The 19232-nt window shown below is 44.3% G+C and overlaps 1 protein-coding gene across 1 annotated transcript; it reads left to right on the top strand.

Annotated features, from left to right (window-relative positions):
• Positions 1-1937: 1937 nt before the first annotated feature.
• On the top strand, positions 1938-17483 carry hs3st3b1b (heparan sulfate (glucosamine) 3-O-sulfotransferase 3B1b; the record flags this gene model as incomplete). Its single annotated transcript, XM_083903927.1, has 2 exons — positions 1938-2545; positions 16865-17483. 2 exons carry the CDS (start codon positions 1938-1940, stop codon positions 17481-17483), a joined length of 1227 nt encoding a protein of 408 aa, XP_083760053.1.
• Between the last annotated feature and the right edge of the window lie 1749 nt (positions 17484-19232).

Genomic DNA, 19232 nt, shown 5'->3' with positions numbered 1-19232 from the left:
CCACACTGACTCGCACATCACAAGGGAAAGGGGGGGGGAAACACTGTGGAACAGATCAGATTCCAGGACTCTTCAAAAAACCCAAGCTATGAAATCTCAGGATGACGGATGACCTCTGGCCTCTCCTCGAAGATTGCCTTTTGCAAAACAAGAGCTGCAGTAATCCTGAAGCAATATTTAACTGGGATTATTATACGACCGGACCAGCTCAGTAAAACTACTCCTTCCTGAAGGTTCATGTGTAGGAAACAGGACTTTGATGAGACACCAAAAAAAAAAAGAAAGAAAGAAAAAGAACTCCCTTTATTACCATAAACTCAATGTTGAACTCCATGAACACAAGCAACAGGTGATGATGGGATTTTTTTTTTCTTCATAAATGTAGGTTGCACAGAGAAAATATAAAATATATGCATTTAAAATGTTTAAATGAGAATTTTATTTCATCTAATCATCTAATGACTGTGGTATTTTCATTTACAACATTTTAAACTAATAATTATTATTTATTTGTTTTGCACGTAAATCTTCACTCATCATAACAAAACAAAATGTTTTTTTTCTGCGTCCGTTTCTCTATATTGAACATTAAAATGAACGGATTTGTCAAGCGCAGATTAATATTCATGAGTTTTGCGGCTGGTTTTTTTTGACGTAAAATTGTATTCAAGATTGACGTACACGATAATAAGTATCGTGGTGCATATTAGTTATTTAATTAACTAAGTAAATCAGAAGAAAGTAAATAAACGAGCATGACTTATGTGGTGTATTTACCAAGAGTTTAAAATACTTTTATTATTAAAATAATAATAATTATTACAATTATAACTATAGCCGTGAGAGAATATTAACCCTGTTATTTTTATTCAAATATTACATTTGCCGTCAGTGAGTTAGTTGGTGCTTTACTGCAGCTGTGGAAAAGTGAAACAAAATGTATATTAAAAATGACAATGAACAGAGGGGAAAAAAAACACTAATAATCAGAAACAACCTGAATAGATAGACTCTCAGTAATCGTGGACCTTTAAGTCTAGTTAATGTTGTGGTTTTGTAGTTATAATTCAGAATATGGTAAATTTAGGATTAAAAGAAGCTTTTTCAATGATTGCAACTGAGAGGTGAAAGCAGTGACCTTCAATTCAGCGTCAACAATAAAATCAAAACTGTGCAAAAGTCCGATCACTAATGATGTTAATATATATATATTTTTTAATTGTTTTAATTATGTTAAGTGTTTGGAATTTGATTTCCTTTGATTTTATCTCTCTATAATTGGCGCAGATGCGCAGAAATGTGTGTCCAAACTGCGTGAGAATCAACTGGCAGAATAATCTGAAGTAATCCCACCAAGTCCGGACATGATTTCAACTTCACTCAATTCAATTTCAACTTGTTTTTTTTTTTTTTAAGAAAGTTTTCCAAACTTGCAGCGCGCACGCTTCTTCTGCTTCTGCTTCTGCTTCTTCCCGGGGTCCCAAGGCTGAGCTGTCCCCGCCCACCTCTCCCTGTGATTGGTGCGCTCCCGTGGACTCCGGGCTGCATATTCAAGCTCCTCGCAGTTCGATTGGCTGCAGCTGCTGTCGCTCCAAACTCCGCTTCTCTATAAGGTGCAGCAGCAGAAGCAGCAGCTTTTAACGAACCTGAGATGATCCCGCAGCAGCAGCAGCAGCAGCAGCAGCAACCGTTTTCCATATTCGTCAACTATGCGTAATAATTCCTCCACGCGCGTTCATTCCTGGATGTATCATTTACTACGGTTATATTTACATTAGGTTTGTTTTTTATTTTATTTTTTTTCATTTCTTAGTTGTATGTATTTGGAGTTTTAGGAGAGAGCATGATGTGCGTACTTTTGCGAGGATTGTGCCACTGGGAGTGAGTTGGGCAAATCATGCGCCGCTGCAGGGAAATGATTTTGACCCGAGAGGCTTATGGAATATAGCAGCCCGGTGTGTCACAGCCCGCACGCCCTCTGCTCCAGCCCCGTGAAGAAGAAACTACTCCTGCTCAGCATCATGTTTTTAGTCTGGGTTTACATGCTCTACTCCTGCGTGGGCTACTGCTCCACTATGCCAAGTTTGGTGGTGGACGGTTACCGGGGCAAGGAGACTGGCGCGGCAGTGGCCAAGAGGACAGAGAGCGGCGGCGGCGGCGGCGGCACGGACCTGGTGTCCCGGCTGATGTCCAAACCGCAGCCGTGGGAGGATATAGAGAGCGACTACGAGGAGCCGTCCATCCGCACCGCTGCGTCCAGGGATCTGCTTGACGACGAGCTGGACGCGGACAGAGGCGACGAGACGTGGGACGAGGTGCGCGGCGCAGAGCAGCAGCAGCAGAGAGCGCCGGAGCCCAGCGCCATGTCCAGCTTCTCCAACGGCTCCGGGAGCAAGAAGATGCCGCAGGCGATCATCATCGGCGTGAAGAAAGGAGGCACCCGGGCTCTGCTGGAGTTTCTCCGGGTTCATCCAGACATCAGAGCCGTGGGAGCCGAGCCGCACTTCTTCGACCGCAACTATGACAACGGGCTGGAGTGGTACAGGTACAGTCCGATTATTTTTACCACTGTGCGTCTGGATGATGTATGAATGTGTCCGTAAATTATAAGAAATGATACTAATACAAAAGTCTGTAACTAGAGACTTTTTGGATGATTTTATTCATCATTTTATTGCTTTTACGCAAAGGTGACCAGTGCCAACAGCGCTGGTCAGAGATGTTCTATTTATTTTTTCACTAGGTTTCTTAATTCACTCACTCACTCACTCACTCAACACAAACCTCACCCTTTCAGTCATGTAGCCTCGTTTAAGTTGACCAATTTTAAATTATTATGATATTTGTTTATGATCTTCATTCAGCTGTAGTTGTAATTCCAAACATAATCCAATGTTTGGATCAAACATGTTATTTACTATTTAATCAAATGTGTTATGGGTTCATGTTTATTTTTATTTTATTGTATTTTTATCGTAAAAAAAAAAAAGTCCTGCATGTGAAGCTGCTGCAGGTCTCGTTTTTTTTTGCTCTGGCCTCCTGTTTCTGCGACGTGCAGTGATCTCTGTTGGGCGCAGAGCAACACTGCACCTTCACGGGTGATGCGTCCTCGGGCTTTTGGATAAATCTGTTTTTAATACTTTTTTTTCTTCCTCTCACCCCCCTGTTTTTTTTTTCAAAATTACATTTACTTTATCAGCATCATCTGCTGTGCTGCTGCATTTTTATTTCATCGCTTTGTGATTGATGGCAACGTGCCCAAGTCTTCGTGATCCATGTGTGATAACAACCCAAATACAAGAAAGCCAAACATTTGAGGATTCAAAAATACGCAGGCAGAGACACTGTTATTGTGATTTCTTCTTCTTCTTCTTTTTCTGTAGAATTATATTGAAGTTAACAGTGTTGACAGACGGAGCTGAAAGTGTGTGTGGGCGTGTGTGTGTGTGAGTGCGCTTTGGCCATTCTTATGTCAATGGATCTGCGGGCCCTAAATAGCTCCAGACGTTGCGCGAAAACCAGGGATCTGCAAAACAAAAGTGAGGAACAAAAAGCGTTTAAACGTCCTGCCACAGTTTGACAAACTAACATTATCCCTCATGCGCATTTACATCACAACGCGTTCATTTAACGAAATGAGGGTCATAACTTTAATGGGTTTTAAAATAAAAAAAAAACAAAAAAAAAACAAAGGAATTGCATTTGCCAAATCTCCCTCCTGCTTTTTTGTTTGCTTTTATGATAATGTATGCCTATATTAGAATGTATTATTGATTTCCACAAATAGGTTACACAGTTAATAAACCTCCTTATTTATGGACTCAAAATAAACCACTTTCTTGCAAAAATGCCAGGTTTTGTGTCTCAGAGTTATACTCTATGTGAAGTTAAAAAGAGAGAGAGAGAAAAAAACCTATTCATTTAAAATGTGTCTGGAATTAACGGATTTGACCCAGTGCTCTTGTTGTCCATGTTAAATATGCAAGACCTTGAAGAGGGCCCCAACAATGTTGGACATAATGAAAAAAAAAAAAAAAAAAAAAAAAAAGGAGCCCAGTGTTGGCAGCATTGAAAATAAAGAGTGCTCTGATAGAAGCAGAGATTTACTGCAGGCCCTTTAGGTTTCACTCTGTTATTTAACTCAACTTCCACTTAAAGTATTTCCAACTTTCCTTCTTTTTTTTGGACCCAACAGGGAGTTGTGTAAAAGTGCTGTCCGCGCGTTTTTAAGCCGTGAAATTTAGTACGTTTTCAGCCTTGTAAAGAAGCCATGACTCAAGGTTTTTTCAGTTGAAATAAAAAAAAAATATGCATTTTACGCACTGAAACTAAAATCCACTTTAGTCCATTTCTGTCCTGGTCGGTGCCAAAAAACAGGGCCTCACAACTCTCACACAGACACATCTTTCACTACACTGAAATAGAAAAATCAGCATATTGTATATTATTATATGAGGCAACAAGATATGTACCCAAAAAGAAGAGTGAAAACTGTCTTACCATACTTTTTTTTTACCAAACACGTATATCTCATTTAACAGCTGGTGTAAGGTGTCGCTGTGGTGGAAATAAGTAATCCTGTCTTTATTTTTGATGGACGATGATGATGGACAGAGAAAATCCCACGTCAATCATTGCTAATCTTGCTTTGTGGGACCAGATAGTGGGAATAACCTCGAATGCTGGAATGTATTAAAATGGGGCAAAATTGCAGGACATTGAAATGTATTCCATGGGAATGTGATCGTTTATAGAGGCGGTTATAGACGTTTGTGGTGTTGAGCAACTCAACCTCTCGCTGTTTGTCCATTTGCACAATCTCCCTGCTTGCACCATCGTTTGCCTTATCCCAGTGGACACGCACGTTGGAACATTACCAGGGAGCCAGAGAGAGAGAGGAGGTCCTAATATGAATGGAGGTGGCGATAATAACACGTGTTATAATGAATTTCTGATGTAGTTTGACAGTTTTTATTTGTGAAAGCAAAGACAAACGCGCGATTCATGCTTTTGACCGAGGTTGTCCGTCCTTTTGCTTCGGGATGGTACACATTTTCACTGTGAGGTCATGCATGAACTGGCCCCACACACACACACACACACAGTAGGCACAACAGACTAGTATGACTGAATATGAGCAGGGACATTGGTTCATTATTTCTCATTATTTGTATTTGCATCTGCGTGTGGTTGACGGTGACGCTGTTATCTGACCGTGCGAAGTGAAAACTCGTCTTGCTTACTTATCTTTAGCGCAGGGTTAATTCCTGAAAAAGATAAATACAAACCTTGCACGCCAGTGTGAGGCAACAGCCTATAAGTCCTGGTTGTAATTTCTTACTGCTACCGTGCTAGCTGAACTTGAAACGTGTTATGTAACGAGTACGATCTTGATGACAGAGAATACAAAGTGGTTTTTGAAAGGAAATCAAAGGCAGAAAGTGTTACAACACGGAGAAGAAGTAGAAACAAAAATGCACGCGGATGTGAGCACTTGAAAATATCATCTATAAGGGCAGAAAAGTGAACAGTCTGCTCCAGATTTTGTTTAATGAGGTATTTTATTTACTCCTAACCGTTGCTGACTGCAGTCCTCGTCTCGTCCTGTCAGTCTGTGGTGCACGTCGCTCTCTTCATATTCCATTTAGCCCTATTGCCTACGAAGGGGCTTTGATATATAATTACTGTGCTGTGGTTTTGCTGTCGTGTCGCGGGCTCTGGTCTCAGCTCGCTGTCAGGGCCCTCGGCAGTGTTTGACGCTGTTGCTCCTCCCTTTGGAGCAGCTTTGGAATTAAAACAAGAGGCTTAGGAACACGCCGAAGAGAGTGTAACGGCCGTATGGTCGTGTTAGTGATGCAGTGGTGGTGGTGTGATGGTGAAGTTTGTGCAAGGATATTTTAATGGAAAAACTGAAAAAAATTACTACTAGTATTGCTGAAACAAGCTCCATTATCAGACTTTAAATCTTTGTTAAAGCCGCTATCTGAAGGCGAGTCCACCCCCCACTGGTAGCTGGAGTCAGACTGCAGCTCCTGCCTGTGTCAGGGACAGTTCTGGATGGGCGCACGTCCTTTTATCTGCTCACCACAGGATGCTCTTATTTTCCACGTAGGTGACCCATGCGCTCTCTGTTGCCGCTGACCTCGCCCTCCTTCCTGCCTCTCAATGGCAAAAGAGGCCACCTGCTTCTATAGGGCGCCAGTGAAAGGCATCAGACCAAACAACACATCCAGCGCTGATGTTTGCACACATCGGGGTGTTATATGTTGAAGGTCAGCAGGTATAGAAAAGTGTGTGTGTGTGGCTGTGACAGGCGCAGCTGTGAGGTCAAATCATTTTTTTTTTTTTTTCGCCGGTATTGATTGGTCAGGCCTGATTGGAGGTAATGTGAAGAGATGGGTTAAGGGCCTTTGGCTGGGGTCAGCCTCGTGTCTGCTTGCTGACAGGTTCTGTGCGTTGACCATCTGCAGAGCAACAGAAAGCGTCCGGAAGCTACAAGCCCCACTGGGAAAATTTTAAAGCTGTCCTTCACTGTTAACATGAGCATGACATGACAGTTTTAGGGCGAGTAAATGAGGACAATTGTCTTTTGTTTTTTGCTGTTAAAACTGCGTGTCGGAGCAGTAAAGATTTTAAGTGCGGTCTAATGCAGTTAAAGTTCTAGGGAGGAGAAAGTTAAATTCACATGATTAGGTGCATTTGCGCTCTGATTGTTTCTTAATTCCTGGAACTCCACGGCTCTTCTGGGACTTGAGCACCCCCGGCCAACCAATCACACAGCTGACAGCAGGTTCACATCCTCCCGCTTAAATCCTCAGCTGTAAGCAGCCTTCATAAAAACAAGCGCTGTGCTCCTGTGTTGGCTAGAACTTCCTCTCTCCCAGTTCCTCCTCCAGACATCGTCTTCAAATCCCTGCTCTTATAAAACTTCACCCTTGTCTCATTTCTCCAGCTGTGTGCGCTGTGCACTATAGTGTCGCATGTCATGCTCGGATTGTCCAACGCTGGGTTGGGCTCGTTTGCAGGCCTCGCTGACCACGAGTGGCCTTCTCCCAGAGAAGCCTTTGGTCAAAGCAGGGAGGGGGACGGAAGCCATCGCTCCCTGCTGCCTAAGCTGGCATGGCCCATCTGAGAATAGAGAATAACCAGGGGGTGGAAAAAACAGTGAAAGGGCGGCTTTCATCCCCAAATTACGACCGGTTAATTGTGAAAGGGGAGACCCGTGAATAGGGGAGTGGCTGTGCTGCACTGTGGCGGCCTGCCCCCACCCCCCCACCCCGACTCCTCCTTGACTCCTCATGATGATGGTGTCCAGTGAACACCACCCACACCAGGGAAGACAATATGGCTGCCACATAAGACAGGAAGGAAACTTGCTGTCAAGGATTCACACACACACACACACACACACACACACACACATACAAGCACAAGTCATGCAAATTTAAAACACACACACAGGCATTCATTTTGGAAAGTGTAGACCATTGTTTGTGCTCCTTCACTCTGGCGGGAGACTCACGTGTCAGCTGTTTTCTTTTTTGTTCACTCCTTTTTTTACTCCTCTCCCCTTCCCTCGGAACCAAGATGACAACAAAAGACTTTGAGACGAAAGGAAGAATAGGATGAAGAATCATTTTATTTGTCGGGAAAAAAACTAATGCTCATTCATTACTGCGAAGTAAACATATCAAAAGTATAATTTTGATGTGAAGTTCCACTGCGGAAACATCTATCACCCTCTGTGGACCTCTGAGTAATGACTAAGCGAGAATCGTAAAAAAAAAAAATTGATCGTGAATTCCTGACGCCCCAAAAAAAAAAGCCCAAAAAGTTTGAATGCAACAGACGTTCTTTTGTTAATATTTAAGAGTAACAAACTGTCGCTTTAAATCTATAGCCAGCAAATAGCTTTCCAAAGAGGAGGGTGTGTGGGGGGGGGGGGGGGGGAGGTGCAGCAAGAGGAGAAAGTGATGACACTGAAACTGTCCCAGGTATTAAGTCCCAGAGGTAGCCATTAGAGTGCTGGAGAGTGTGGCTGCCTCTGGGAGAGAGGAGGAGGAACACACACACACACACACACACACACACACACACACACACACACACACACACACACACACACGCTGAAAAGAGGCAGAGAGAGTGACTGAGGTCTCCTGAGGTTTACATTAGCCCGGCGGTAAAAGAGCAGAGCTCATTAAAAGACCTGAGTTGTCTTCCTGCACCATGGCTGCCCCGGCACCAGTCACTCTCTCCAGATGAACTCCCAGAGCTGCTCTCTCTCGCTCTCTCATAAGAGGTGCAGTGGCACTTAAATTCATCTCCAACACAAACTGGTCAAACTCGGTTCAATTTCAGTTATTTTCCACCATGTGTAGTTTTTCTCTCCTTTTCTTGTTATGGTGCATATCTGACTCTGGATGATTGCTCTGATGTGATTGTCTTTTATCTTCTGGGTTTAGCTGTTAAAAAAAAAAGATGCGGCATGTAGCATATCTTTCTTTTTACGCTTCTCTTTGTGCCTTTGTTCTGCATTGTGCATGTGTCTTTTCACAAAATAGCCTCTTATCCTGGTGCAGAATTAAAGGTGCCATATGTAAGAATGTGGCCAAAAACGGTTACTACATTCAAATTCAAAATACCGAGGTCTTTTAGGTTTCGTTTTCTGACGTAACTGGCGACCCGTGGTTGCTCGGCAGCTGAGACTCTACTGACTGCAGTGATTGGTAGACGGCGGTAGGTGGCGCCACATGCCAAAACATGATTTCAAAACGTAAACATGATTTGCAGTCTGCAAAATATATATTTTTAATACAAATATTATGGCTGTACTGTTGTTGGTGGTGAGTTCAGTTTGTTATATGAACATTATTCCTGAGTCTCTGTGACATTAGGAGGATTTTATGGCCAGTTGCTTTAGATTTATTACATAATGCACCTTTAAATCCAAGAATTTCACTAATGACCAAGAGGTTTATTGATGGAGATATAGCAAAAACTTCAATCTCTGATTGATTTTTTTTTTACTCTACTTTGCACCTGAAATGTTTATAAAAGATTTTTGTCTTTTTGGTCAATCTCAAATCTCAAATCTGGATTAAACTGTTGCTCCTGCCGATTTTTCTCCAGCTCAGACTGGAGTAGGTTAATTGCCGCGACTGGTGTTATCATTACTCATGTGAGCTAATTGCACGTTAGCTCGGGAGGCAGGAGGTCTTCAGGAATTTGTAAAACATTACCCTGCAGCAACAGCTGCACTTTTGAGTGATGGAACCTAAATAATAGGGCAAACACACAGGAAGATGGGTTTTTTTTTTCCCCCGCTCGGGGAGACATTGAGTGAGGAGGAAATCCCCCCTCTTTGTCTCCCTCACACTTTGTAGTTCACCTGCCTTCAAAAAGGTGTGCAGGCAGTTACGGATGACAGGCCCGATTCAAACCGGATGCAAAGCAGCTTGCTTGCTCCCTCTCTCGTTCGTGTCAGTGTGTGTGTGTGTGTGTGTGTATGTGTGTGTGTGTGTGTGTGTGTGTGTGTGTGTGTGTGTGTGTGTGTGTGTGTGTGTGTGTGTGTGTGTGTGTGAGCATTGTTGTGTTGGTGTGCAGGCAAGAATCAGCCATTCTGACTGATTTCCTGACACTTGACATGCTCCAAGAGGCACATGACTCCTTGATCTATCTACAGCAGAAGATGAATAAAAGATGAAACAGACTGGAGGAGAACATACATGCCACCACCACCACCACCACCCCCGCCCCTCCACACACACACACACACACTCCTGAGATGCAGAGAAAGTCACACACACCTACACACACATGCGGAAATTTATACACCAACCTGCTCACATACACAAGCCTGAGTCTTCACCTGTGACACCTCAATTTTTTTTTTTTATTATTATTATTCATTTATTTCATCCTTTCACTGTTCATCAGTTTTTTTTTTTCCTCCCCCCTGGTCTGAGCTGTCAGCCGCTCACACCCTGATAGACTGCTGATGGAGCGCTGGAATGTGTGGCTAGCTCTGGGCTAACACCTTCTGCAAACACCCAGGGCAAACACACTGATTAGTGCGGATTACCGGCGCTAAACAAATTGGGAGCATATCATCAAGTGTGAGTGTGACTCCGTGTGTGTGTGTGTGTGTGTGTGTGTGTGTGTTCGGACCTCATTTGTCTCATCGAGTGCTGCGTGTCAAACAAAGGAGAGCGATGTTGTGCTCGGTGTGACCTAAACGACGGGATCTTTCGCCTCCTTTAAGCCTGAAAAATGAAGATTTTTTTTTTGTGCGCCAGGAGATGGGGGGGGGGGGGGGGGGGAAAGAGGAAGAAAAACTCTCGGCATGCTGTTGCACATTCATGAGAGAGGAAGAAGGAAGGAGGTATTTCTGCCCTCTCCCCTCCACCATCCCTTTCACCAGCTCCTCTGTTTTATTTATACCACATGGTGGGCTCCCATCGCTTCACTGCAGGGTTATTAACACTCAGGCAGTCGCCTATGGCCACAGGCCGATGTGGTTCCAGGCCTGGAAAAAAAAAAACAACAACCCAGTTTTGGTCTCCACACATTCCTGTTTTGTTTTCAAAAGGTGCCAAGTAACAACAAATACATGTAGAAACTGGGGGAAAATGATAGGCGGCGATCAAATTGAATAATTGGCGTTGGTCACGCCTTTGCGACGATGCCCATCGCGGAGCGAACCGCAGCGATAGAAGAGCGGCCTCACTTACATATTTTTACGCAGCGTAACAGGAGGGGGGGGGGGGGGGGGGAGGCTGTAAGATGCTGCTGGGGTGTCTGACATGTCTTCCATGACATTATATGTGGTGGTTAGTTTTCTATTTATTTATTCTACTTTACTCGTGTCTGATGTTGCTTCCAAAACCAGGTTGGGTACGAGCCCGAAACCAATCTGAATGGTCTGCGACCGCAAAGGCCCGGGCTCCCCCCTCTCTCTTCTTCCCCTGCTCTCTCTCCATCTACTCCTCCCTCACATTCTCTCTGTCATTCACTCTCTCTCCTTCAGACACACAGGGAGACTGTGAGAGACGCTACTGGCGATGCATGACTCCCTGATTCCAGTGAAAAATTATAAATGGGGCGTGCTGCGTTGTTTCGGGGTTAACAGTGTTGTTTACATGGAGGGTCAGTGGATTCCCAGGCTGCTTTGACACCGCGCAGCTCCTTGATGGAGTTAAAGGTCTGGGAGCTGCATTTATCAACTGGACGAGGACTCGGTGTCACTGAAGGAAACGAGACAAATGCTCTGACCACTTTGACCATTCGGAGGCTTAAAATAGTGTTTCATTATTCCGCGTTACTCCCTTCCTTCCCTTTCGATAAAGACGTTGTTAGTTAAAATGAAGGACTGCGGAATCAAAGGTTGAAATTGTGAGCCAGTGCCAGGGTCCATGAGCTTTTGAACAGTTCAAGCACAGATTATTACCATCTCTATTATATTAATGTGTGGAAAAAATCATTGTCTCAAGATCCAAAGTAGGGAAAGAGTGACTAAAGGTGTGGCTTTATGCAACTTTTCCTATAGATTCAGACGTTTATATCTGGAAATGTTTTATCTCTTTCAAGAAGCATTATCTATAGCAATCGGGCACTTATACGCCCCCCAAACTGTATGTAGAGTGAGTAGATAAATAAGTAAGTAGCTTATCTGATACTGTATGTATCTGGAATCTGATACAAGTGTCAAAAGATATGGCTCCGCTGAAAAGAATTCTTCTTCTTACATGTTCAAGGACATGATTTCTGTAGATAAAAAAAAGTAAAACATAATAGTTGGCTGACACCTAGAAACTGTAATAAATGATACCCAGACTGCAGATTATAGCGGAAAAGAAAACTTCATCCTTAGAAAGGGTTATCTGCATGTCACTGCCCATATGACAAAAACAAATTAATAACTGTCTGACCGGCCCTTAAACTACAGAATTTCCAGTAATCTAGAGGAGGAATTTCAGTCTCCGTCATGATATACGCCATCCCATTGCAGGGCTCACCATCCAGGTCTGAGTGTCTGATACTGGGCCAGTCTGCATTATTAATCTTTTTAGCAGACGGATGATTCAGAGGGGGCTTCCACTCGGCCACCTTCCTCCCGTTTCCAGTGACACATTATTCAGCGAAGACCGTTAACTTGAGACCTCAGTTTCTGGAGGGAGGTGCACACCGACAGGCCACTCTCATCAGGTTGATGACGCCGTCGCATCTCGGGCGGGAACTGAAACTCTTCTCATTCGATTTGAATGGATTTCCTGCATTGCGTTCCGCACACAGAGACCCCCCCCCCCCCACCCACATCCAGCATGCACTTTTGCAAAATCTCTGATTTAAGCAGGGGTTCTCTGGTTCTTCTCAGCCAGGAAATGAAATGTCAAAAAGCTCTAAGTGGCCACATACTAACACCTGGACCTCGAGACTCTTAAGTACTTGAAAGGGAGACGAGATGAAGCTTCCTTAACTGCAGCCCGAGCTCCGCTCCCACTCTGCATCGGCGCGGTCCGGCCTACTGCGCCATAAACCATCGCCTTTATTCTTTTAATTTACAGCCAAAGCCACACTCTGTGGTTAAATATAATGTCAGACTTCAGGCACAGTGGAGTATATTTCTAAATGACTGGCTTCTGTACATGCTCAAATGCTTCTTTGAAAATATTCAGCCAGTGTGTGCGTACGCCTGCCTCAGTAGCAGTCGGGGAGTGTGTTTGCACACGCATGTCAAAATGATGATGTTCTTAAACGTCTTGTTTCGTCCACAAAGGCAACGTGATTCAGTTTTAATGATTTCTTTCATATATGGAGCAAAAGAAGAAAAGAACACTTGTTTTAATCATAATAATACCACCGGATCATCCTTGGACTTGATGTGATTTTTTACACTACTTTGTTTGAATTAGCACATTGCGCTCAAATGCTCGTTTCCTCGGGGGGTGGAGATCAAACGTGAAACATGTTCCACTGTGAGGGGAACAAGTGGAGCTCGAGATCCTTATCATCCAATACGGAATAAAGATGTTTCTTTGTGTTTCCTGAAAAAACGCTTTCTACATGCACCACGTCGGTTCATGTGAAGGGCTCTGTTAAGAGGCCCTTGGAAAAGAAAGGGAGCCTTTCAGTACTTCCTCCCTCTTCTGCTGCTGCTGCTGCCTCTCCTTATTTCCACTTGTGAAGTGTCACTTTGCTCGGGCCTGATTGCCAGGGTTCAGAGGAACTTGAGGGATCAATGGGCGTAAGAGAGCGGGGTAGAAGGGACAGGAGCGGAGACATTAAGATAGAAGAGCTTATTTGTTTGATTTCATCCACTTGGTATACTCAGACAGGTTATTTCCTCCTCGATAAGTGCCGTTAAGTATATGCTGTTGCTTCAGGTGGATTGAAACCATAAAAATTTAGACAGCTTTACAGGCCATAAGGGCAAAGCCACACCCTTCCTGATGGACACAAAGTGATTTGTCTGTATTCAAATAAACAAACCCTAATTTGAGATTCAAATGCGTTCAACCTCTAGACATGTGAGACAATTGAAAACCTTTTGTATCAAACAGAAAAATCGACAGACACACGCCAAATAGCCTCTTTTTTTTTTTTTTTTTTTATCTTCTTTTGTCTATGAGCAAAGCAGTCATTTTGTCAGGGATGCTATGGCACAGACAGCTCAGTGGCAGCCCGTTATCATCAAATCAAACGTGACAGGGGGGTAGAGGCAAGAAGCATCAGACAGAAATAACCCTTTTCCTGCCTGCCATTTATCTCCAGCAGGATGAGGGCTCTTTAAAAAAACGCAGGCCAAAGGGCCACACCGCCGGGCCCCCGTTTGATGCTGTCATGTGACGAGGGCTTCTGCTTTGTGTCTTATCGCTGTTTTTTTTGGCATGTCTTTCAACTGGCAAATATTCTCAGTGGACAAAGGTGCACAGAGAGGCATGGAGTGAGTGAGTCGGGGAGGGGGGGGTGGTTGGGTGGGGAAGCGCAAGTAGTTTTTGTGTCGTTATATTGGAGGTCAAGTTAGTTATTTACCGATTTTTACTATTGCTGCTTCCCACAGATGTGGAGTCTCTGTGGAGTCGCTTGTATCCAGGGGGGGGGACAGGGGTGAATGTTTACCAGGCAATCTTGGCACATGTCCTACATCTGAGCCCCTCCAAAAAGGCTTTTCTCACTTGAGTTTGAGAGGGACGGAGGAGTGCTTCCACTCAGCCCCTCGATAAGCACCCCCCCCCCCCTTCCACTCGCCTCCTCTCTCCTCTCTTTTGGCCCCCATTCCCGCCCCCGCTGCCCCTGACCACTGCCCTGCTCACCCCTGCGCTCGGGGGACAAAGGCTCACTTTCAAAGAAAAGCAGGAAAAAAGAGGAGCCCGGTGTCACAGAATTGCCTGTTTGCTGACGGAATCTTTAAAAGCGGCACCTCATAAATCAAAAGGGAGCATAATAGGCATTGTTTCTCCAAGAGCCACTTGTCCCACTAAAATGTCCCTCCTCTCTCTTTTGCCGTCTCCCCTCACTTTTCTGTATCCTTGCCTCTTTGGCAGAAAGACCGGGCAAAGTCAGAGGTGGAGATTTTTTTTATTTGGGGGGAGGGGGGGGGGGCACTTCTTGCAGATTTTGAGGCTTCCTCACAACACTCTTTCTCCCTTGCCCTCCAACCATCCCCTTGTTTCATGCTCCTGCAAACCCCAACATCTTTTTTTTTTTTTTTTTTAATTCCATGAGCTGGGATCAGCATAATCTATCACTATGCACATTGTAACTCGGGCCTCCTCCCTGTCTCCATGCTCCATTGTCATGTTGAAATCGGATTAGATTGGAAGCCATTTGGTTTCTTCTGTGTTGGCCGTGGACTCTTTGTGCACGTTAGCACAAAGAATAACAAGAAAACCTTGGAGGCAGTATCACCATTGTGCATCGGGCGTAATGAAGAGTAGCGTGCAGTTTTAAATCGAGAACGTTGAAGAAACGTTCAAGAGTTGCCGTGTAAACAGTTGCAGAGTTTTGAACATGCGTGCGCGTTCGTAATGTGCTTTTTAGAATTTACATTTCCAGAAATGGTTTGCTGGCAGAGAGATCTGTCATGCTCTCGCACAGAACCGCACGCTGTATCTGTTTTGATTTCAATAGGCGATTAATGAGGTTTTGGAAACAGCCCCCTTTTTCCCTTCTGTCTACTCCGTGTGTACGCAATCAAGGAGATTTTATCATAATTAGATCACTGGCAGTGCATTAAGATTACACAAATCTGCCAACACCATTTCCATAAGGCATTTTATTAGTTACCTCAGCATTGGGCATTTTCCTCCCCCCCCTTCACTGTTCCCCTCTCGTTTGCACACAAAAATGTGCATTGATGGGAAGACGGTGTTACATGAATTAGCCATGAGCTAAGATGGACATGAACTAGATTCCAGCTTTTAGAGAGTGCGTTTCTGAAGAAGAGCCAGAGCTCAGGGGAAATATCGAGCAGCGGTTCCAGACTCTGCAGTTTCAACGTCTTTTTACCTTTATCAGTGTGTAAAAAATCCACTGCGTGGGATTAAATAGTGTTTGAATGGGATCCAGTACAATAGGACTGTCCACACAATGGTGTATCAGTGCTCTGCCCTTAATGACAAAGGTGAGGTTCAGGGTATAACAGGCCAACAAGGGTCTTATCTGTGACAGTGGGTTCACACTGATAGATCAGTGCCTTTTCTTATCTCTCCCATCCTTTGTTTTTTTCCTTGTTAGTGCTTTAAATTGCTGTTTATCTTTAATTGTAGTTATATTTTTTCTTTTATCAACAGAAAGGAGAATTTCACGCTGTTATAGTCTCCCCTCCATAATCCAAACCATTCCCATCCACCCCAAAAAAAAAAACACATTTGATCCCACACACATCAACACAGGCTTGTTTTATTCCTGGCGCGGAGGCCAAGGAAAGGGAAAGGTGATCCACATCTCAGTGTCCGTGAAACCTCTCTTATCGCCTCCACGGTAATCTGGACTCTGCGGTTGGCCACCAATTCTGAAACCGAACACGGAGAGAGAGAGAGCGCGAGCGCGTTCGCTTTTCCCTTCAAAACCGTTAGTCCTCAAGCATTTCTTGATTATATGTCTGCGTGTAACATATCTGTGTGAGGACCATGGTCCAACCCTCACCCAAAAAACCAAACCAAACCCAGTCCTGTCAAAAAAACAGATTCCCCTTTTTGATTCAAGCATACCAGGCTCATCATCTTTCAATGTGGTGGCACATTTTTTTTTTTTTTTTTTTTTGTGCCCCACCCCCGAGCACCAGGGCACAGCAAGGCTGATATTTGTTGTCTGCCTTTTTTTTTTTTTTTTGCTCCAATCGTATAAAGCGGCAGGTGGATTTCGGACATTTTGGAACATTACATCCTGCAGTGAGATGCGAGGAAATATGAGTTTATGGAAGACACATAAGATAATACGATTCACACATTATAAATTATGGATAAAAAAAGTATTCACCATTAAAACAACAGGGCAACAAGTAGGATAGGGGGATTTGAAAATGGGAGCTGGGCTGGGGAAAACCCAAATCCTAATTCCTAATATGGTAAAATCCAAGGTTGATCATGTTTGGAAATTCCTCTTAATGAGTCCCTGTGTTTGATTACGCTGCAAATAAGGGTTTTCTGTTTTCTGTCACAAGTGAGATATCGTATGAGTGAGTGAGCCTGTTGTTGTTGGAGAGCTGCCATCCCTAATAGGTTTTCAAGCCCTATAATAACTTTAAACACAGGCAATGAGTCAATGGTTACAGAACACACACAAATCTCTATCTACTCTATTATATTACACAATACCTTGCTCTATCTTACCTTTTTTGTTCTCATTTGTTTTTCTGCAGAGAGCTGATGCCCAAGACCCTGGAGGGCCAGATCACCATGGAGAAAACACCCAGCTACTTTGTGACCAGAGAGGCTCCAGCCAGGATCTCCGCCATGTCTCGGGACACTAAGCTGATTGTGGTAGTGAGGGACCCGGTCACCAGAGCTATCTCAGACTACACACAGACGCTGTCTAAGAAGCCTGACATTCCCTCGTTCGAGAGCCTCACCTTCAAAAACAGGACTACGGGGCTCATCGACACCTCGTGGAGCGCCATCCAGATCGGCATCTACGCCAAACACCTGGACAACTGGCTGCAGTATTTCCCCATGGACCAGATCCTGTTTGTGAGCGGCGAGCGTCTCATCAGCGACCCAGCGGGGGAGCTGGGCCGCGTGCAGGACTTCCTGGGGCTCAAGAGGATCATCACAGACAAACACTTTTATTTTAACCAGACCAAGGGTTTCCCGTGCCTCAAGAAGGCAGAGGGCAGCAGCAAGCCTCACTGCCTAGGAAAAACCAAAGGGAGGACCCATCCCAACATTGACCCAGAGGTGGTGCAGAGGCTGCGGGACTTCTACAGGCCGTTTAACATGAAGTTCTACCAGATGACAGGACATAACTTTGGTTGGGATTGATGTGAAGGTCATGAGAGAATTGTTGAGAAGTTTTTTTTTGTTTTTTTCCTCTGTAATTCAATGGCAAGACGTGGAGATATTGCTATAAATATATATATGTAAAATGTACAGAAATCTATTTTATAATAATTTATTTTTATTTCTAAGCAATTAATTCACTAAGCTGCCTAACCATATCTGTACATAACATCTGACCCACATCTGTCTGACACATCTTTTTTTTTTTTTTTTAACATTCCTCATTTTAATTCTGATTTCTCTCGCTCCGTCCTGTAAACTCAGTGAATTTTAATGGTGCTTCGTGATGCAGACGATCGGCGATAACTGAAGGAAGATACTGGGGGTGGAACATGCAGAGGCACCGCAATACGGGTACAGAGTGGTGGAGAACACAAATCCATGTTCATATATGCATTGCAATTTTACTTTAATCTTAAAACCCCCGTCTTTGTGAGTGTAATTCTTCTATAAGGTGTTTCACTGAAATACAAACCTCCCACTTCCGCTTCTTATGACCTTGCAGTTTTTTTTTTTTTCCTCCACTGCTGCAGATCTCCTGCCCCCTTCCACTCAGTCACATGTAGATCAATAGGTCTAATTGATCCTCATTGTGTCACTCATACTTAAAGTATACAGCTGCCCTTTCATTCGCAGCGCTCCTGCTGTCTGATTTAATGAACGACCCATCCATCAGATGTTAAATCTGATCTCACGACCATATCAGGGAACCACCATGTCAACGTAATGCTAATTGGGTAAAAGGTAACTGGAAGATCAATCGGGGCTTTGCTAACTCCCCATTAGCAGCAGTGTTGGGCTGTGAGCCAGACTCGTGCCCGATCCATTCAGTTCAAAGGTCACACCAAGTCCCGGAGTCAAATTTTGTCAAGCGGCGGTTTGATTTTTGTGGAACTGCCAGAGGGTGTAGCGCAGCGGGATGGGAGGTAGCGGTGCGCCCTTGTTTTAAGACGGGCGATCTTCGCGTGAGGTAGCATAGCGAAGCCGTATCTTTGAGAGCTCGAGCGTGAAGATAGAAAAAAAAAAAAAAGATGACAAGACCGACAACAACTTGGTTTCACCTCACTGAAAAAAAACGGCGCTCGCTCAAAACAAGCTCCGTCTCAGATCCCGCACTTTTAAAGAGATCAAGGGAAGAGGGAAGGTTTTTTTTGGTGAAGCACTCTCAGCACAGCAAGAATTGCCTCAGGCGGCGAAGGGGGGGGGGGGAGGGGGGAGGGATTCATTGTCTAACCTCTCTGATGTCATCAGACGTCCTCACGTGCCAACGTCCCATGGCCAATGTACTTTATGCCTTATTCACCGCTGTCGTCCTCACACGTCGCGTCTTTCCGCCGCAGATCTCAACTCTCAAGTCGTTGCCAAAAAAAAAAAGAAAACCCCTCTGAGTTGATATCGTGTTTCACTACCACCCTTCCACCCCCGCTGTTTCTTCTTTGTTTTTGTCTTTCTGCTTGAATTCTTGATATGCAAGAGGGAGAAAAATGCGTCGATATAGTGGTTCTTTGAAGTGCTGCTCCGTCTTGCTGCGGCGGGCGGCAACGCTATGTCGCTATGCATGTTCAACGTGGAAGCTGTGGTGACAATGCAGGGATGAATATGGAAGGGTCCAAAGGATTCGTTTGCCTATACGCAGGGCCCAGAGTGAATGTACACAACCTGTCCTCTCACATTTAAGTCCCTCAAATCAGTTTCAAAGGTCAGTTGTCACTCAGCTTTACTTCGATTTAT

The sequence above is a fragment of the Microchirus variegatus genome, assembly GCF_963457635.1.
Source record: "Microchirus variegatus genome assembly, chromosome: 17".
NCBI lineage: Eukaryota > Metazoa > Chordata > Actinopteri > Pleuronectiformes > Soleidae > Microchirus > Microchirus variegatus.
The sequence above is the reverse complement of the archived record's forward strand: the minus strand, read 5'-3'. Positions and strand labels throughout refer to the sequence as shown.